Source organism: Saimiri boliviensis, chromosome 7 (assembly GCF_048565385.1).
Source record: "Saimiri boliviensis isolate mSaiBol1 chromosome 7, mSaiBol1.pri, whole genome shotgun sequence".
NCBI lineage: Eukaryota > Metazoa > Chordata > Mammalia > Primates > Cebidae > Saimiri > Saimiri boliviensis.
In genome coordinates, this window is record NC_133455.1 from 83,891,608 (window position 1) to 83,913,675 (window position 22,068).

At 39.1% G+C, this 22,068-nt stretch overlaps 1 protein-coding gene, 1 long non-coding RNA gene and 1 pseudogene across 6 annotated transcripts in view; 1 reads left to right on the top strand and 2 right to left on the bottom strand.

Moving 5' to 3' along the window:
* Nucleotides 1-18,109, top strand: part of LOC104651143 (uncharacterized) — a 90,105-nt gene extending 71,996 nt beyond the window's left edge. The window contains exon 3 of the long non-coding RNA XR_744671.3: nt 17,601-18,109. This is a non-coding gene — a long non-coding RNA (uncharacterized LOC104651143). The remainder of the gene's footprint in view (nt 1-17,600) is intronic.
* The window catches only part of ABCC9 (ATP binding cassette subfamily C member 9), a 153,920-nt gene that overhangs the window by 44,028 nt on the left and 87,824 nt on the right, over nt 1-22,068 (bottom strand). For all 5 annotated transcript variants that reach the window (XM_074402880.1, XM_010337297.3, XM_074402879.1 and 2 more), the window contains 5 exons: nt 19,493-19,722; nt 18,664-18,812; nt 18,378-18,447; nt 13,034-13,191; nt 7,178-7,270 (listed from right to left, as the gene is read on the bottom strand). In XM_074402880.1, the coding sequence (XP_074258981.1) occupies nt 7,178-7,270; nt 13,034-13,191; nt 18,378-18,447; nt 18,664-18,812; nt 19,493-19,722 (700 nt within the window). The remainder of the gene's footprint in view (nt 1-7,177; nt 7,271-13,033; nt 13,192-18,377; nt 18,448-18,663; nt 18,813-19,492; nt 19,723-22,068) is intronic.
* On the bottom strand, nt 10,640-12,551 carry LOC120364977 (Y-box-binding protein 1 pseudogene; annotated as a pseudogene).

The window sequence follows — 22,068 nt, forward strand, 5'->3', positions numbered from 1 at the left end:
TCGTTGTTGTTGGGGGTGGAGAGGTGGGACCAACCGAGCCTGATCACCTGGCTCCCTGACTCAGAGTCTTTTCTTTTAAGTTGAACAACCCTGCGTTCCGGTCGCTTGTTGAAAAGGCGCCGGGATCTCCCGTGCTGCGACTCACTGAGTCGACTCAAACAGCGGAGCCGGCTCCTGGCGGATTTTTTGCCTAGGAATCTCCTGGCCTGACTTAGATGAATGGGCAACTCTGCCGTCTCAGGGCTCCGATCGCCAGCTAAGAGGGCTCCCAGACCAGTGGCTTTTGTACGGAGAACCGCCGCAACAGGGCGTGGTCACAGCAGCTGCACGGGCCAAATCAGCCCCACGGGGGCCAAAACAGCTGCAGTGGCTGGGACTGCAGCGCTGGTGACCCCTCTGCCTGGGTATCTCCTGGTTTGTGGGCAATAAAAATTCGTCTGGAAATGCGGCGTCCACTCACCCTCTGTACTTTCAGTGGGAGCTGAAGTCCTGAACTGTTCTTAGGCGGCCATCTTCCCAGCATTCGGTTTTGGCTTTTTATCCAATTTGCCAGTCTGTGTCTTTTGATTGGGGTATATAGTCCATTTACATTTTGGGTTAATATTGCTATGTGTGGATTTGATGCTGCTGTTTTGATGTTAGCTGGCTGTTTTGCGGTCAGTTGATGCATATTCTTCATTGTGTTGATGCTCTTTACCATTTGGTTTATTTTTGGAGTGGCTGGTACTGGTTGTTCCTTTCTATGTGTAGAGCCTCTTTCAAGAGCTCTTGTAAAGCAGGCCTGGTGGTGATGAAATCTCTGAATACTTGCTTCTTTGCAAAGGAATTTTTTCCTTCACTTATGAAGCTTAGTTTGGTCAGATATGAAATTCTGGGTTGAAAGTGCTTTTCCTTAAAGATGTTAAATATTGGCCCCCACTCTCTTCTGGCTTGTAGGGTTTCTGCTGAGAGATCTGCTGTGAGTCTGATGGGCTTCCCTTTGTGGGTAACCCGACCTTTCTCTCTGGCTGCCCTTAGCATTTTCTCCTTCATTTCAACCCTGGTGAATCTGACGATTATGTGCCTTGGGGTTGCTCTTCTTGAGGAATATCTTTGTGGTGTTCTCTGCATTTCCTGTACTTGAATATTAGCCTGCCTTGCTAGGTTGGGGAAGTTTTCCTGGATAATATCCTGAAGAGTATTTTCCAGCTTGGATTCATTCTGTTCATCACATTCAGGTACACCTATCAGACGTAGATTAGGTCTTTTCACATAGTCCCACATTTCTTGAATATTTTGTTCATTCCTTTTTGCACTTTTTTCTCTGTTCTTGCCTTCTCTTTTTATTTCATTGAGTTGATCTTCGACCTCTGATATTCTTTCTTCTGCTTGATCAATTCGGCTGCTGAAGCTTGTGCATGCTTCACGAAGTTCTCGTGTTGTGTTTTTCAGCTCCATCAATTCACTTATATTCCTCTCTATGCTGTCCATTCTCATTAGCATTTCCTCCAATCTTTTTTCAAGGTTCTTAGTTTCTTTGATTGGGTCTCTGAGTGGATGTTCTGTTTGTTGATGATGGAGTTATTTATGTTTCTTAGTTTTCCTTCTAACAATCTGGCCCCTCTGCTGTAGGACTGCTGAGGTCCACTCCAGGCCCTGCTTGCCTGGGGATCACCTGCAGCAGCTGCAGAACGGTAAGGGTTGCTACCAGTTTCTTCTTCTGCTATCTTTGTCCCAGAAGGATACCCGTGAAATGTCCGTCTCTTCTCTCCTTAATGAGGTGACTCTGTATATATGGGGGTTAGGGAGCTGCTTGAGGAGACAGTCTGCCCTTTATAGGAGCTCAAGTGCTGAGCTGTGAGCTCCATTGTTCATTCAGAGCTGCTGGGCAGGTATGTTTAGGTCTGCTGCAGCAGAACTCATAAACCGCTTTTTGTTCCCAGGTGCTCTGTCCCAGGGAGTTAGGGCTTTATTTATGAGTTTCTGTTGTGCTGTTGCCTTTTTTTTTTCAGGGCTGCCCTGCCCAGGAAGGAGGCAGCCTAGCCACTGTCTGCCTGCAGAGGCTTTGCTAAGCTGCTGTGGGCTCCGCCCAGCTGCTGTCCGAACTTCCCTGCAGTCCTGTTTATATGGGTGTAGTTAGAACTGCCTCAGCAATGGTGGCCCACCTCTGTATTGGCAGACTCTCTCTGTAATGGCAGGTTGCCTTGGCAATGGCGGGCTGCCTCAGCAATTGTGGACTACCTCCGTAGTGGTGGAGTGCCTCAGTAATGGCGGACGCCCCTCCCCCACAGAGCTGGTCCGTCCCGGGTTCAGCTGTGCTTGCTGTTAAACTCTCAATCCACAGAGTTTCTGATTGCTATTCTTTTGTGGGGTGGGATCAGCCGAGCCTGATCACCTGGCTCCCTGCCTCAGAGCCTTTTTTTTTTTTTAGTTCAACAGTCAACTCTCTCCCAGGTGTTCCAGTCGCCTGTTGAAAAGGCACCAGGATCTGTGTGATTTCCCATGTGGCGACTCACTGCACCGGCTTAAAGAGCAGCACTGAGATTCCTGGTTCTTTTTGTTTTTTTTTTTTTTTTTGCCCAGGAATCTCCTAGCCTGGCTCCCTGTTCAGTCCCTTTTTTTAGTCAGATGAATGGGTGACTTCCTCGGGCTCCAATCACCAGATAAAAGGGCACCCGGATCAGTGTATTTTGTACAGAGAACCACGACGCCAAGGCGCCAGCAAAGCATTCGTGCCGGGCAAAGCAGCCACGCAGCCAAAACAGCCTCGCTGACCAAAACAGCCGTGCTGGCAACCCATGGGGCTCCTCCGCCTGGGAATCTCCTGGTCTGTGGGCAATAAAAATCCATCTGGAAATGTGGCATCTACTCACCCTCTGTGCTTTCACTGGGAGCTGCAATCCTGAGCTGTTCCTTAACGGCCATCTTGGATCTCTATTCAGATCGTTTTCTTACATTCGTAGAGGAGCTATGTACCAAATACTCTTCAAGCTGAACTGGTCTTCACACTTCAGCACGTAGGATATTCCTGCTAATCTGCTGTAATAATCTTCCCCATTAACTGCCCCATCCTGCCTCTATCTTCACTTCTTCCCTTCAGTCTTTGAAAATGCCTAGTTCATTACCATCTTAAAAAAATGGCAATAGTAAAAAAAAAACTTCTTCTTTTAGTTAGCTCCCCTGAACTTCCCACCTCAGTAAAACTCCTTGAAAGAGTAGTTTTTCCTTGCCATATCAATGTTCTGATTTCTAATTAATTTTTTAACTCTCTGAATTTTGCTTTCAATCCTCTCCACTTTATCATTACTGTTCTTGCTAAGGTTACCAATGGCTTCGTGGTTGCCCTATCCAATGGACACTTTTAATTCTTTTTAAATTTTCTTTTATGTTGTTAATACTATTGACCATTCAATTTCTTTTTAAAATGCTCACTTGATTAGCTCCAATGACAGCACTATCCTGATTTTTTTTTTTGCCTACTACTTAGATGGCTTATTTTCTCAACTTGTCTGACTTCCTCTCCCTTACTGGGAAGATGGGCTTTGCCCTACTTAGCATTAACATTTGGTATTTATCTGTAATTGAAGTCTTGGAAGGCAGCGGACAAGACTGAATGAAGTGCATTACAGTGGTGTTGCCTAGGGTAATATGATCAAATATAGGTAGAACAGTCCCTTGGGCTTCCCAGACCTGTCCTTGACTTAGGTAGAGCTGCTACAGCTAATGTTTTGCTTTCCAGAAGGTGACATTTGGATAAAGGGCTATCAAAAATCTCAGCTGACCACTTGAGGGCTTTTAATGGCCTCCAGGGAGGCAAAGTGCTTGAGTGCTGGCCTCTCTTATCTGCATGTATATACATCCAGAAGGATAAAAGAGGGGCTGAAAATTTTATAAATATAAATGGCATATACTTATAGTATATATAACATTTCATACACACACACACACACACACACACACACACACACACAGAGGAGCGGGCCCAGTGAATTGGTCTTTTCCATCATTAACTTCTCACTCATAGGATAGTTGATCTTTACAGGGACTAACTTGCTAGAACAGTAGTCACAAGATCAAGGTTGCCAAGACGTGGATCCTCCTTCCATGAAGAAGGCATCAGTTTGGATTTGATGGCATCAGGCTGTCCTGTGTTGGGGTTGGCCAAGAACAGGAGGAGATGAATAGGATTCTTATTAGAAGACTGAGATCATGACAAGGGACAACAGCAACCCTTCCCCTTTCCTGAGGAAGGTGACTGGAAACAATTCAAACAGCCTATCCAAATCAGGAGGTTTAGAAGCAGATAGATGTTGAAGTTAAGAGCCATGGAAATATTAGTAAGAAGTAGTAGACTGAGCAACCAAGTGTCCTTTAATTTATTCAAAAAACATTTGGATACCTACTATGTGACTGACTCTGTTAGTATTCTAAAGACTAAGATGAAAGACACATTACCAGCTCTTAATTAGCTCCCAATCTTGTAGAGGAATGCAAACACACAGTCGATTATGATGCAGTGTGCTAAGTTTAGGATGTAACTTAAAAGGTATCGAGATCTAAGAAGGTTAGCTCTACATCGTAACAGTCAGGGAAGGCTTCCTGCAGTAGATGATAATTATGGACTGATATTTCAGCAATGATATAGGCACTGGTTAGCCACATATAAAAGGATATTGAGACGGACAAGTAATATAACCAATCTTACTCTTAACCTAAGAGGACCAGCTTTGTTTAATGAGGCAGCAATTTTCAGATCATATTTTCCACAGGACCTTTTTTATCTACTTGTTCTTTAAGTGCTGGTAGTCTGAAATTTTCATGCAAGCTCCTCTTTTCTTAATCTACACCGTCTCCCTCAGCAATCAAATCCATGGCCAAAACTTTTAACTATTATAAAAGAATGGTATTCAAACCTATTATCATCTGCCCTTAGATATCTCTTAGATACCAGACCTATGTCCCCAAAAGACCATTAAAAAAGTCCAGCTGGATATCTCGTTACTACCTATACCTGTGCATAACCAGACTCATCAACTCCTTTTCCAATCCTCCACATCATCTTCAGTTTCCTAACTTGGAAAACTACCTACTTATGGGAATCAGGAACTTAGAAGGAATCACCTTCAACTTTTCTCTCAATCTTACGCTTAACATTCAGTTTGACCCGAAATCTCATTGGTCCCACTTCCTAAAAACTGCTTACTTTGTGCTTTCTCCCTGGTCCTTAGTTCCTTAGCCTGCTTTTGTAATCTCTCACGTGGACCACTGCAACACTCTCCTGGAGTCTCCTTGCCTTGAATGTTATCCATCCCCAGTTCGTAGTAGTATCCCAAAGTTATCGTGATGAACACAACTCTGATCATACCACTTTGCTGTTCAAAATTCTTCAGTGACTACCTCACATTGAAAGAATCCAGTCTAAGTTATTTAAAGGTATGTATTCAATGCCCTTTATGTACTGGCATTTGCTATGGTTTCAAGACTCATCCCCATAGCCACCTTCTCTGTACTTAATCTATGTTCCAACAATACTGGACACTTTTGATTTTCATATAAAATAAATGTCTTCATGTTTTCACACATCTGTTACACCTTCCTTGAATATTCGATCTCCTTTATCTGCCAGGTCAATTATTCATCATTCAAAGATTTGTTGTTCAGTAATTATCTCCCTATTCCTTCTAGACAGAGTGCTACCCTGCTCTCTGACACAGCTGTTTCTTGTGATACATATACTAGACTATGTATCCTGCTGTGTTGCTATTTTTTTCTCGTGTTGCTGTGTGAGCTCCTTAACACACCCCTTGCTAGCTACTTAGTCAATATGTATTTATTGAGCACTTACTTAGTTCCAGGTACTTTTCCCAGCGAATGGTGCTATAACGGCGGCGGGGGGGGAAAAGAGCAGGGGGTGGGGGTATCTGATAGAACTTATGTTCCGTTGGAAAGGACAGATAACTTGTCAAAAAAATAAAGAAGATAATTTAAAATACTCAGATAAATACCACAAAGGAAATTGAAAGGATTACATGGCAGGTATATGTGGAGAGACTGTGGGGAGGGAGGGCAGCGGTGGCACTTTTTGCTGGTTGGAAATGGAAGGCCAGGTCTTTATAGTCTTTATATATCTACAGTAAGAACAGTATCTGGCATATGTTCAGTACTCAAACATTTCTTAAATAAATTGAATTGAAAGTACTATTTGGTGAAAAAAGTAATCTTTAATATAGTGTACTTATTAATACCACTGATCATTGCTGGCGACTATTAGAAGATAAATTTCATGTTAATATGTAAATTCAATGCCAATAAGTAATTTTGACATGTCCAATAAAAGGGATTGCACATTATGATGGAAAAACATACCAGTGCAGAAAGTGTGAATGCTTCATGAGTCCACCTACATAGATTATGTACACATGCTGTGGAATATAATGTTTTGGATAGGTGTCTCTTTATATTCTACTCTGTGACCCAATTCTATGTTTAAAAGTAAGTTTCTTAGGTTAGAAAACTCTCTGGTTAAAATCTATATACACTTGCAATCAGGATTTCAGAAAACTATGACAAGAAAATACCAATTTTCTAGATTAAATGAAATATTCAGTAATACCTACCACTTTCTTTGCTAATCATACTTGAACAGGAAAATTGGGATAGGTAATTTTTTGAAAGCAAACAGTTGATCAAAAATTTAGGTTATTATCCTGTTTACAAACCTTGAAGAAAAAGGATTAAATTCTAAAACAACTTTGGTGTAATAGTATTCCTTTTATGAAGATTATTATTACTATTATTATTTATACATTTAACTTGTTTCTTGGATACTTCTTCAATAGTCAATGTGGTTAATGCTTTGCAGGCATAATATCAATTAGTCCAATGACTCTAAGGCGAGATGACTTTCTCCATTTAATAGATGAGGAAACCAAGGTTAGGGAATTTAAAAGCCTTATCTAAGTCACACTGCTAGTATTTTTCCAATCTGTTTGCTTCATCCTTTATTATGCTTAGCATTTGGGATGAGCAAACTCTAACTCTAATCATTTAAACCAAATTTTTCTTATCCCTGGTTTAGCAAACTGTCAGGCACACAATGGGAAGATGAAACAAAATGAAAGCAATGATCAGTTATTTATAGAAAAACATTTGTTGATGATGCACTGGCCTAATCAGCTATATAGAAATGTTTACTTACCTAAAGGCCCGAATGGTGGTGAGTCCTTCCGCTGTTTCTGAGAAGTGACAGAGCAGAGGGAGCTGCGTACTATCGTCAAGTTCCTGGAGGTCCCTAGGAGAGACAGACAGGCAAAAATAAACTTCAGGTACATCCAGACTGAAAGACCACCATGTTTATTCTTTTTTTTTTTTTTTTTTTTTTGAGACGGAGTTTCGCTCTTGTTACCCAGGCTGGAGTGCAATGGCACGATCTCGGCTCACCGCAACCTCCGCCTCCTGGGTTCAGGCAATTCTCCTGCCTCAGCCTCCTGAGTAGCTGGGATTATAGGCACGCGCCACCATGCCCAGCTAATTTTTTGTATTTTTAGTAGAGACGGGGTTTCACCATGTTGACCAGGATGATCTCGATCTCTTGACCTCGTGATGCACCCGCCTCGGCCTCCCAAAGTGCTGGGATTACAGGCTTGAGCCACCGCACCCAGCCTAACCATGTTTATTCTTTAAAAGCAGATTATTTTGTCATTTATTTGTTTTCTTCATTGAAATTATTTTCCCCTAGCACTTAGTTAACAAAAAACTCAGCAGCTTACAATCTAAAGAGAAAGAGAAAGATGGTACATAACGAATACAGGTAGAAGCTGAACATAATGTGTTGTAAAAACTATCAGCTCTGGGTAACACCTAAAGTAAACTGCTATGGGACTCAGTGGAATGAGCACTTAATTCATACCTAGGACATGGGTGGGATTTTCCTTAAGCAGATGGAATTTAGGTGAAACCTTAAGCTCGATGAAGACTTTAACAAAATAGACAAGAAAGAGAATAACAAGAACAAGCACTGGTTTTTGAAGAATCTTGCAAGTTCAATCTGTCTGATGTCCAGAGTCCTTTACGGCTGTTGTAGCAAGAAGAGCTATGTAAAGGATATGGCCTTGTAAGAGTGACAGTAGATTACAGAAACATCCTTAATGGGCTTAAGAAAAGATCGCTGAAGACTAGAAATAAGGTAATCTGGCCGGGTGCAGTGGCTCATGCCTGTAATTCCAACACTTTGAGAGGCTAAGGCAGGTGGATCACTTGAGGCCAGGAATTTGAGACTGGCTTGGCCAACATGGTGCAACCCTGTCTCTACCAAAAAATTAGCCAGGCGTGGTGGTGCACACCTGCAATTCCAGCTACTCAGGAGGCTGAGGCAGGAGAATCACTTGAACCCAGGAGGCAGAGGTTGCAGTGAGCCGAGATTGCTCCACTGCACTCCAGTCTGGGTGACAAAGCATGACAGTGTCTCAAAAAGAAAAAAGGTAACTGGAGCTGTCCTTTAATGTTTCAATCAACATAACTTGGGAGAGAATGCACAGGATGAAAGAGAATGGGTGAGTGAGGAAGATCAGTTAATACAGTTCATATAAGAGGATTTTTTAAAAGTTCAGAACTAGTATGATGCTGGTAAAGTTTAAAATAAGAAGTATGGGAACGTGAGACAGTCAGAAGCCTTATTTGCTGCAATCATCAATTAGTTTTCAGTGGATAAATAAGAGTCACATATAACTTGACTATTTCTAGTTTGGCAGACTTGAAAAATGACAGTGCTGTTTACCAGAGTGGTAGTCAAAAGCACAGAAAGAAGATATTTGGAGAGAAAAGATAATGAGTTTAGCTTGGGCCACAATGAGTTTGAATCCTTGCTTTCCTGGAACTTCCATTCATAGTTTCTCTATGGAACTACGGGTACATAAAACTACAGGTACAGGAACTTCCATTCACAGTTTCTCTATGGAACTACAGGTACATGAATGAATGAAAATGCCTGAATCTGACCCTTTTGATAAAGATACATACTCAAGACTACTTTTTAAAAACCACATGAGCTAGCATTTCTAGAAGACAGGCTAAGAGTTATACCACATGTTTCAAAGCATTCCATATTTTACTTCTCAGACCCTTTTTCCTATCCTTCTCTTGGTTTTGGGGGTGGAGAAGGTTAGAGATGTAGTGTGGGCATTCACCTGTGAGGGTCAGCTGAACTGATGAACACGGTTCCATAATCTTCAACAATTAACTTAGGTCATTCCTGACTGCCAGTGTAGTGTAGTCTCACAGACAAATGCAAGTCTTTTCAAAGTGGAGTTTCTAAAATGTATTTCCTCATTCAGAATTTTCACATGGAGTTTTGGGGGGAGAGAAAGATAGAAGGAAGTGGGAGAAGGAATATAAAGGAATGTGAATAGTCTGTTATTTTTAAACATAAAACCAAGTGGCTATTTGTAAATCTGACACGAACAACAGGTGGTCACTACATTGAGGTTTGGACTGAAGGAATAAAACTGTGGAAGGAGGAACTTTTGTTTATAAAACTCTGATAAATCCAAAGAGGTGAGGGCATAGCATGATCTTGTATTCTTGCAAGAAGGAAACACTTACAAAGCTAAGCATGTATTAGATCCATGATTTTAAATATTTAAGTTTTCATAGCATTTCCTGTAGCTAGTTCCCCACTTGAGTTGTCTTTAGTGTATACAAAAATAGTATGTTAAGCTGCCTGAGCTTTTCAACATGAATGAGTTCTAAAGAACCTCAGCATCCAGAAGGATCCTTGTCTGCGAGGTTTAGTATCACATGGTTATATTTGCTAACTTTCAGATAATTTCAAAAACAATAGTGTATAATCCATTGTCAATATTAATTCTTTAAAATAATCATCCTTTCCATACGTTAGTCTCTAACAGATTATTCTCACTGATGATGAACAGAATTCACAATTCAAATTTGTACTGGACTAGAAATATTTTCCTAGTCTCAAATTCCTGGCCTCAAGTGATCCACCTGCCTTAGCCTCTCAAAGTGTTTGCACTCCTTTGTATTGCTAATGGGCAATAATGGGCCCAAATGAGTATGTGATTAAAGTAAGATATGACTGATGTCAGTGTTAAGAGGGCAAGGACAGATTTGGAAACAGTTAGCAATAGTGAAGTAACTCTGAACTTCTTTGCTCCTCCAGTGAGTAGGTCAGCAAATAGAAGAAATGAAATGTGAATTTGATTCCTAGCTTCTCCCTTTGGTCAAAATTTGCTGCAAACAAAGAGGATAAGTCTAGGGATGAAAAAACAGACTGAATATGGATCCCTGACATTTAAAGGACTCTAATTCATAGCTAAGAGGGAGAAACAATTATTTCTTCAAATTATGAAATGTTATATGTTCAGAGGTTCCCAACTACAATTCTTCTTTTCTTATCTTCTTCTTTCTTTCTTCTTCCCTGCACTCCAGTCATGTTAATATTTTCAATTTCCTGAATAAACTCAATATCTACCTTCTTATTCTAGCACTTAATCCACATATTAAGATTACTTTGTATATGTTTTATACGTACACATTCCTAAGAGATATATATTTCTTTCTTTTCTTTCTTTCTTTTTTTTTTTTTTTTACACAAAGACAGTTATTTAAGACCTTTATTAACAGGTGCTTGCAGTTTGTTGACTTTTTTTGAAAAAATCAAGTTGTAAACTTTTATTACAAATTAAAAATGAAGTTCTTAAAAATCTCAACTTGACCAGATATGAAACAACTTAAAAACCTTTAAAGGCGTATTGAGAAAAACCAGGCTTTTTAAAAAAACATGTTTGTTACTACCAAAAAGAGACATCTTTAGGTAAAAATAATAAAAACCCCATGCTGCATAGATAATGCAGATAGTTCTATTTATCTGGTCAACGGGCAAAAGCAAGCACTTAAGGTCTTCAGCTCCAATCTTTTGTTCATTTCTTATTGCTGGAATTTCTTATTTCTTCTTGTTGGATGACTAAACCGGATGATGGTAGAGATGGTAAGCCGGCATTTACTCAGCCCCGCCCTGCTCAGCCTCGGGAGCGGACGAATTCTCAGCTGGTGGATCGGCTGCTTTTGTCTCTTTGCCATCTTGTGGTTGAGGGTTTTCTGGGCGTCTGCGTCGGTAATCGAAGTTGCGGCGGTCCCGACGTTGAGGTGGCTGCTGACCTTGGGTCTCATCTCCTTGATTTTCTTTCTCCTCTTCACCGCCGTCCTCCCTAGGCTGTCTTTGGCGAGGAGGGCCCCTGCGGAATCGTGGTCTATATCCCCGATACATATTCTGCCTCACTGGTCTACCTTGTTCTCCTGCACCCTGGTCGTCAGCACCCTCCATCACTTCTCCCTGCACAGGAGGGTTGGAATATTGTGGTCGACGCCCACAGGGTCTCCGCCTGTAGTCAGGTGGGAACCTTCGCCTGCGGCAGGGCCGGCGTTGTTGGGCCTGGCCTTCGGGAGCACCCTCTGATCCCTCGTTCTTTTCCTCACTCTCACTATTCTGGTAATTTTGCTGGTAATTGCATGGAGGACCTCTACGACGTGGATAGCGTCTATAATGGTTACGGTGTGCTGCATATTTACTGCCTTGAACTGGAAGCCACCAGGACCTGTAACATTTGCTGCCTCCGCCCCCTTTTCTCCTTCAACAGCATCAGACTGCACAGTCTCTCCGTCTCCTACACTGCGAAGGTACTTCCTGGGGTTATTGCTCTTTACGGCAGTCTGGTGTACAAATGCATCTTCCTTGGTGTCATTCCTGTTGATGAAACTATATCCGTTCCTTACATTGAACCATTTTACTGTTCCTAAAACCTTCGTTGTGATGACCTTCTTGTCCCCGCCGGCAGGCGCCGCCGATGTGAGGCCACCCGGGCCACCGCTCCCTGCTCCGCTGCCCTTAGTGCCGGGCTTGGTGTCGGCGGCGCTGAGGGCGGGGGCGGCGGGTGGCTGCTGGGTCTCCGCCTCGCTGCTCATGGTTGGGTGATGGTGACTGGGGCCGCCTGCGGCAGCTACGGCTCCTCCCGGGATGTGATGGTAACTAGGCCGGCGGCGGCGGTGGGGCTGCTCAGGGCTCTCTGGGGTCCGCTCTCCGCTCCTGCTACCGATCGAACTCGAGATACATATTTCTTCAGAACAGGTCCTTGTCATATTGATCCCTCATCTGTCACATGGCTTAACACAGTTATTTGCCACACAATGAGTGCTTAGTATTTGTTGAAATAACATAAACTTTACTATTTATAGCAGGGTTTCAAAGTTAAACTGGAAACTTTAAAACAACTGGCATTATATTTCATTTACTCAACATCTCAGCAAATGGCAAATCCTAAATGAATAATTTTTTCCCATTTGTAGAGTATAATAATATTAAACTACTTACTCTTTGGGATTATGTTTGACTTTCTAAGTTTTCTATCAATGTCGTGTTCAGAAAAAGGACCACTGAATGAAAAATCTGGCACTCTTAGAACCTAAAACTCAATAGATTAATCCACATGTTACTATATGTCTAGGGTTAGGTAAGGCCCAGACAACCACTTATAGATATAATTATAATATTAATTCATGTCTAAATGAATCATAATGTCAGGATAGATTTTATCATGTTACAAATAGGTTGCATTTCTACATTCCACACCTTATCTTGAAAAACATTAGAGCAAATGTAGATCAAGGTAAATCAAATACAATTGTCCCCCTGGGGTACTGATTCCAGGATTTCCCATGGATACCAAAATCTGCAGATGCTCACGTCCCTTGTATAAAATGGGTGGCATTTGCATATAACCTACTCACATCATCCCATATACTTTAAATCATTTCTATGTTACCTATTGTACCTAATTCAATGGCAACACATTACACATCACTTCATCAGTGTGTATTCAATGTAGTACTCGGCATGTGACAAATTCAAGTTTTGCTTTTTGGAACTTCGTGGAATGTTTTCTTTCCAAATATTTTGGATCCATTGTTGGCAGAACCCATGAATAGAGAGGGCTGACTGTATATAAGCTTTTGAAAATGAGTAGGATGCTGTTTTACTTACTTAGAGGCAACCCGGAAGTATTTCTGGATAAAATAAAAGGCGACACCAAGGGGCAGGAGGGCAACCAGGAACACAGGAGTAGCATGAGAAATCATCCCAATGGCAGACAGGCAGAGCAGTGTTGAGCGAGTTAGAGATTCCAAGGTTGGAGGGATGTGCTATTAGGGTAGTTTGAAAGGGAAATATGATTAGCCCAATGAAATATTGGTTACAATGTAACAAAAATATCTATTTTATATTGACACTATATTATACAGTTAGCTACAAAAGTAGTATATAACCATGCTCATCCTAAGCAATTCTTCACTCAATTCCCATAGTTTAGTATGTCTGTCTATATATATAACAAAATATCATTGATATGTCTACCTATCTATCTATTTCTCTTGGGTGTTTTATGTAAATGACACTGTAATATAAATATTATTCATTCATGTGTTTGTTTATTGAACTAGACAGACTGTAAATCTTCCTATGGCAGTGTATACAAATCTATTTCTTTTTTTTAAGGAGACTTTAATGTAAATAGTTAAATTTTTTTCTTTTATATATATATATATATATATATATATATTTTATTGCACTTTAGGTTCTGGGGTACATGTGCAAAACATGCAGGATTGTTGCATAGGTACATACATGGCAATGTGGTTTGCTGCTTCCATCCCTGTCACCCATATCTGGCATTTCTCCCATGTTATCCATCCTCAACTCCCTACCCCCTGCTGTCCCTCCCCAAGTACCCCCCAGCAGACCCCAGTGTGTGATGCTTTCCTCCCTGTGTCCATGTGTTCTCATTGTTCAACACCTGCCTATGAGTGAGAACATGGGGTGTTTGGTTTTCTGTTTTTGTGTCAGTTTGCTGAGAATGATGGTTTCCAGATTCATTCATGTCCCTACAAAGGACACAAACTCATTGTTTTTTATGGCTGCATAGTATTCCATGGTGTATATGTGCCACATTTTCCTTGTCCAGTCTATCATCTATGGGCATTTGGGTTGGTTCCAGGTCTTTGCTATTGTAAACAGTGCAACTATGAACATACGTGTGCATGTGTCTTTATAATAGAACTATTTATAATCCTTTGAACATATACCCAGTAATGGGATTGCTGGGTCAAATGGAATTTCTATGTCTAGGTGCTTGAGGAATTGCCACCCTGTCTTTCACAATGGTTGAACTAATTTACACTCCTACCAACAGTGTAAAAGTGTTCCTATTTCTCCACATCCTCTCCAGCATCTGTTGTCTCCAGATTTTTTAATGATCGCCATTCGAACTGGTATGCGGTGTTATCTCAACGTGGTTTTGATTTGCATTTCTCTAATGACCAGTGATGATGAGCATTTTTTCATATGTTTGTTGGCCTCATGCATGTCTTCTTTTGAAAAGTGTCTTTTCATATCCTTCAACCACTTTTGAATGGGTTTGTTTGTTTCTTTCTTGTAAATCTGTTTTAGTTCTTTGTAGATTCTGGATATCAGCCCTTTGTCAGATGGGTAGATTGCAAAATTTTTTTCCCATTCTGTTTGTTGAAGGTTTACTCTAATGATTGTTTCTTTTGCTGTGCAGAAGCCCTGGAGTTTAATTAGGTCCCATTTGTCTATTTTCACTTTTGTTGCCATTGCTTTTGGTGTTTTAGTCATGAAGTCCTTGCCTATGCCTATGTTCTGAATGGTTTTGCCTAGGATTTCTTCTAGGGTTTTTATGGTGTTAGGTCTTATGTTTAAGTCTTTAATCCATCTGGAGTTAATTTTAGTGTAAGGTGTCAGGAAGGGGTCCAGTTTCTGCTTTCTGCATATGGGTAGCCAGTTTTCCCAACACCATTTATTAAACAGGGGATCCTTTCCCCATTGCTTTTTTTGTGAGATTTGTCAAAGATCAGATGGTTGTAGGTGTGTGGCATTGCCTCTGAGGCCTCTGTTCTGTTCCATGGGTCTATATGTCTGTTTTGGTACCAGTACCATGTTGTTTTGATTACTGTAGCCTTATAGTATAGTTTGAAGTCAGGTAGTGTGATGCCTCCAGCTTTGCTCTTTTTGCTTAGGATTGTCTTGGCTATGCAGGCTCTCTTCTGGTTCCATATAAAGTTTAAGGTGGTTTTTTCCAGTTCTGTGAAGAGGGTCATAGGTAGCTTGATGGGGGTAGCATTTAATCTATAAATTACTTTGGGTAGCATGGCCATTTTCACAATATTGATTCTTCCTTACCATGAGCATGGAATGTTTTTCCATCTGTTTGTGTCCCCTCTTATTTCCTTGAGTAGTGGCTTGTAGTTCTCCTTGAAGAAGTTCTTTACATCCTTTGTTTGTTGTATTCCTAGGTATTTTATTCTCTTTGTAGCAATTGTGAATGGCAGTTCGTTATTGAATTGGCTTTCTTTAAGTCTGTTATTGGTATATAGGAATGCCTGTAATTTTTGCACATTGATTTTGTATTCTGAGACTTTGCTGAAGTTGCTTATCAGTTTGAGATGATTTTGGGCTGTGATGATGGGGTCTTCTAAATATACAATCATGTCGTCTGCAAGTAGAGACAATTTGACTTCCTCCTTTCCTAATTGAATACCCCTTATTTCTTTTTCTTGCTTGATTACTCTGGCTAGAACTTCCAATACTATACTGAATAGGAGTGGTGAGAGAGGGCATCCTTGTCTAGTGCCAGATTTCAAAGGGAATGCTTCCGGTTTTTGCCCATTCAGTATGATGTTGGCTGTTGGTTTGTCATCAGTAGCTTGTATTATTTTGAGATACGTTCCAAAGATACCTAGTTTATTGAGAGTTTTTAGCATAAAATGCTGCTGAATTTTGTTGCAGGCCTTCTCTGTGTCTATTGAGATAATCATGTGGTTTTTGTCTTTGGTTCTGTTTATGTGGTGAATTACGTTTATAGACTTGAGTATGTTGAACCAGCCTTGCATCCCTGGGATGAAGCCTACTTGATCGTGATGGATACGCTTTTTGATGTGGTATTGCAATCAGTTTGCCAGTATTTTATTAAAGTTTTTGTATCTATGTTCATCATGGATATTGGCTTGAAGTTTTCTTTTCTTGTTGAGTCTCTGCCAGGTTTTGGTATCAGGATGATGTTGGTCTCATAAAATGATTTGGGAAGGATTCCCTCTTTTTGTATTGTTTGGAATAGTTTCAGAAGGAGTGGTACTAGCTCCTCTTTGTATGTTTGGTAGATATACAGCTGTGACCCCATCTGGACCTGGACTTTTTTTGGTTTGTAGGTTATTAATGCTGCCTCAACTTCAGCCCTTGTTATTGGTCTATTCAGGGTTTTGACTTCTTCCTGGTTTGGGCTTGGGAGGGTGAAAGTGTCCAGGAATTTATCCATTTCTTCCAGGTTTATTGGTTTATGTGCATAGAGTTGTTTGTAGTAATCTCTGATGGTAGTTTGTATTTCTGTGGAATCTGTGGTGATATCCCCTTTATTGTTTTTTATTGCATCTATTTGATTATTCTCTCTTTTCTTTTTTATTAATCTGGCTAGTGGTCTATTTTTCTGATCTTTTCAAAAAACCAGCTCCTGAACTTACTGATTTTTTGAAGAGTTTTTTTGTGTCTCTATCTCCTTCAGTTCTGCTCTGATCTTGGTTATTTCTTGTCTTCTGCTAGCCTTTGAGTTTTTTTGATCTTGCTCCTCTAGCTCTTTAATCTATTTCGTTTTAATGGTTCCATAGTATTAGCTTATTTAGCAATTCCTCTACTGTAATACATTTAAATTAATTATCTGTAATTGCTTCCTCATATCCTTTGGGCTTTGAGTGGATTATTTTTTCCTTATTGATTTTTAGATGCTCTGTATATATTATGTTTATTTAAAAAATTATTTGCAACTTTTTTTCCCCTAGTTATCTATTGTATGTAAATTTTTCTTTGGTGCTTTTAGCTCAATAACAACTTAAAGTTTTTTTATAGGTATTTCTTTTGTCAGCTCAAAAGTAACCTATTTTCCTTATTGCTTCTGAGTTATTTGTCTTACTCAGAAAGACCTTTCCCACTCCAAGATTCTAAAACTATTCTCCTACATTTTACTTTATAACTTTGTTTTAACATGACCAACTCTATGCTATATGCATTTGTTTTGTATTTTTAAATAGCTAATTATCCCAATATTGTTTGTTGAAAAATTAATCATTTCCTTATTAAGGTGCCACATTTATACTGTTACATTGCTACATATGCTGGTGTTTTTTAATTCTCCATACTGTTCTTTTGACCTACTTGCCTTCTGCAATCAAAAGAGTTTTTAAATTTTGTAATATTTAAAAAATATCTAATAGGGAAATTCTTTCTCTATATATACAGGATTGTTATGACTTCAGGGATTGCTAAACATCTTTTCTTCACATTTATTTATGTTTTTATGGTTTTGTTGTTATGAATGGAGTTTGTTTTTCACTACTTTCTTAAATTGGTGTAGAAGTTGCTGCTTTTCATATGATATATCTTATGTAGATACTCTGCTGAACTTTCTAATTGATTTTCTATTTTGAATACTCTAAGTAATAATCATGTCATCTTCTAAATAATGACTGTTTCATTTCTTCTTTTTCAGTGTGTTTTCCTTAGAAGGGTTTTAGGTGCAGTCTGACCAAGGCCATGAAAACATCAAAACTTCTCAACATACTCTTCAGTCAGCTGCATGCATCAAGCACTCTTTCTAAATTGAGGGCCATTTTGGTGTTCCTAATGCCACCCTGGAAAGTCAGAAAAGGCAAGGGCTGGATTTGATGAATTCCTTTCTCAATCATCCAAAGGGTTCCACTTTTAGAGTAATACAATTTCGGAGTTTGATATCTTTGATTTTAAGACAAACTTTCAGATACTTAAGGATTTTAGGCTGAAGTGGACATTCTTGGAATATTTCCTAAAATATCACATTGTCATTTGAAGCTTCAAGAACCAACCTAATAAAAGTAAAGAACTTTAAGACAGCTTGGAATCCTTCCCTTCACTTCTGAGAGAAATTCTGCATGCACACTAAACTTCTAAGAACTTTATACCGGGAATGCTGATACATTATTAATCAAAATTTTTTTATAATAAAAAAATTTAAATGTTCAATTATGCTTTAGTATTTCTCTTTACTTCATGCCGTTTCTCCAGGTATCTTCTTCTACATATACAAATTAGTCTGAGTTAAGGTTTTCCTTTAATATTTCATTCTAGATATTATTTGCATGTATAATATTGATATAAGTACAAAAAGACCTTCATTTAAATTTCAGCAATTCTCTATTGTTAAGAGGAACTATGCTTTATCTTAAAATGCTATTTAGCTTACATTGTGAAACTACTTTTTGAACTTGGAAGTAACCCAGTTACTACTCACCTGATCAATGATATTAGTATCAGCTGAAAATCGATTGAGAATCAGTCCCAGGGGCGTGGTATCAAAGAATCTAGGCAATAAACAGATGCAAGTGTATGAGAATACTAAACTGTTTGGAACCTGGGCATTGCTAATGGGCATCTCAGTGTCATGAAAATGAGAAGCTCCCTATTCCTATGTGCTCAAGGACTAAAGAAATTCTTTGAACTTTGACATTTCACTTAAATTGAAAAGTGCATGTTTTTATTATTTTATGTGTGAGAGTGAGAAATAACCACTGTTTTACCTTATTGGTCCAAGAATTATCTTATTGAGAAGGTTGTGGTGAAGATTTTTGGCAGCTGTGAGACCCATCCATTCTACAGTAAGGGATGTAACAAGGCAAAGGAAAATGCCTGCTCCACAAAGTATGCTGAAACCAGCCACGTAGTAGGTCTAAAAAGCAACCAACACAAAAGGCACATGGGAAATGATCAATTTAGTTCTTTTTTACTAGAAAATCAAATGTCAACATCAGACAAGATGGTTGACTTCATTATTGCACATGCATTTAGACAGTTCAGGAATGCAATTTGTCGAGACCCAGGGTAGTATCCCCACCATAATCCCACAGGCCAAGACTCTACCTGCTCCCTTAACTCTCTTTCAAGGCTTGCTTAAAAGCAAATTAAGAGAGAGAGAGAGTTTGTTTTCAGGTTTGAGGCATATTCTTGGCTTTCTACATTGTAGAGCTCACTTTTCTCATTCCTAGACTCAGAGTGACCAGCTAATACACTGATGTAGGTAGATAACACCAAATACCATAAGAATAAATATGAAAAGGTCCTATATATGTGTATATATGTATAACATGTATAAAAATATATATACATAACTCCCTTGAATACAAGTCTAAACATATTTAAATATTTCTTATGATAAACTTTAAAAGTATTAATAATAGATTCTATTTTAACATTTTTGATACTTTATTTCAGGTCCTGTTGTAATTATTAACTTATTGAATTATCACAGAAGTCCTATGGCATTTGGAATATAAGCATCTATCTTGATAAAAAGGTGTCACTGTTAATCTCAATATTTCCTTGATGATTTAAAAACAAAACCAATAGTACCTGATCAGCTTTTCCAGTACTGTTTATATTGTACTCTGATGTCCACGTGGCCAGCCAATAGTCTATAGCTACAATGACTGAATGCTTCAGAAGCTTAGAGAATATCATCAGGATGAGCAGAAAGAATCCTCCAGAAGTGAGGTACCGCCAGCAGGTTTTCCATGGCATTTTAGTCCGGAGCCTCATTACCGTGGACATGTTATCATCCTCATCTTCCTCCTCTTCTTCCTCTACATACAAAAAACTTGTTTAAGCTTCAGATGGGCACCAGCTAGATACAACTTCTATTGTTCCACAAATAGTATATAAATATTCATAAATTTATAAAAGAAGTAAGCATTAGTATTGAAGTATTAAATGCTTTAAGCAGGGCAAACTTCATTTCTTTCTGAAAATAGGTGAAAAATGAATGAATGAATGAATAAGTGATTAAACAAACATAAAATCTATGTCTAGATGAGATGATTTGCTGATTTACTGCAAATCAAATTGACTGGAAGTACAGACCAGAAACTTACTAAGTTATGGAAGGAATTGCGTTGCCAACAAAAACCACATACCTGGCTTACAAACATCTACAATATTTCGACATGTAAATTTCCGAATGGATAAAGCTGCACCAGGAGGGAATAGGCTCTGAAATTTGTGCACAGCACAAGAGGGCATATTCCATTCTCTCTATGGCCCACTTTAGATATGATCATAGAAGGGAATGGGCAAGGAGGAATCTTACAGTGGGCAAAGCCAGGAGACACAAAGGATAATGGGCCAGGAATTCATCTCAGATGTTTAAACTGTCTAGAAACTCCAAGATGGTCTTCCTTAGGAATGACTCCACTGCTAAATCGGGTTTTGCATTTCCTGACGATCACAGTTTGATCATTTCTAGGGTCCAGTGACTGTGTTTTCCCATCCTTTCCTTTTCCAAAGGAACTTTATTTATTAAAGTTATCCTGTATGTACCTCACTACTATATACATATCAGGTTGTGGGGAAGAAGGTTGTCTTTACTTTTTAGGTTATTAGACCACAGGGATCCAAATATGTTTATGATGAGAAGACAGAGCATCACCAAAAATCCTGACATCTGAGCTGAATGCAGTAACTGACTAGGTCATAGATGATCTCCCCTTTGGCAGGGGTGTGTTTCTTGTGTGAGAAGAACAGAATAGAAATTTGCACGACCAAAGAGGTGGACACTTGCACACTGCTAGCTGACTCCCCAATACCCATTCTTTGCTTCTGTATCAATTGAAATTTAAAGTAGCCCATGGCTGCCCAGCTAAAGACAGCATCTCCTCACTCTCCTAGTACCTAATCTTTCTAAGCAATGACGGAGCCAATAGTAAGTAGAAACAATACATGCAACTCCAAGTCTCTTAAGCAAATGGAAGTGCCCTCTCCTTCTTTCCTTCCCCTACTGGTGGCTTGAGCATTTTACTAAGACCTGGAGAACAAACTGATAAGTAATATGCACCGCAATTGGCTCCTTCACATACATTACTTCATTTACCCTGTAAGCAAAGCGCTCTTATTTTATAACTGAGAAGATCGATTATTATGGCAAGCCAATGTCACAGTATCCCCACTGAAACGCTGAACAGAGTAATTGGGTACAAATTCATTCTTATAGCATATTAAAAATAAATTGTTTAGAATTCTAGAAGCTGATGTCTGGTTATAGCACCAAAAATTCTTTAGAAACATTTTTAATCATAGAAATTGAAAGTAAAATTTACCCTTCATTCATTAATTCATTCACTCAATGAATATTTGTTGAAACACTGAATAGTTTTGGCAGAAATAGAAAAGCAGAACATTTTGGTGCTATATGGCTTGAAAAAAACACTTTTCTGTTTCTTTAACTAGTTGAAAGAAATGCAGGCATAAGCAAAAATTACAAAGGAAAATGAAGCATAATGCATTTACACTATTGATTTAAAATGTGTTTTATCTCACAATATTCTTGGCAATGAATGTCAAAGCACTGTAATTATTCCATTTCATTCCTCACATTTCCAGTCAATCTTTTTCCCACATATACCTTATCAGATTCAGAAAAAACTGAAACATAACAAATGGCATTCTAATTTTCTTATCCTTCATGGCAATATTGTCATGAAACCTCATGAAGATGAAATAAATGACTCAAATATCGCTATTTCAAAATGCCATATTTCCCTTTTAATACTTATTTCTGAAGAATTGAAATTTTCTTCACTAGATTTGGTTATTATCCAGACAATTCCAATTTTTCTGAACCAAAGTCTAGATATGTTTACAATCCACTGCCATTTCCTTTCAGTTCCTTCCCACACATAACAACTGTAGTAACACGTGATGCAGAGCCCCCAAGACAACTGGTGATAGGTTACATGTGCTTTTTCTTGATTCCTATTGTTTTCATTTTTAGTATTTGATTTAACTTTTTCCCCTTGCAAAGTGGCTTATTATTCTTCATGAAGACACTCACACGTAAAAAAAACCTCATATCCTGTTACTCTAGTAGAATGTTCCAGACAAAAGAAAAGAGATTGACCCAGCAATCCCATTACTGGATATATACCCAAAGAACT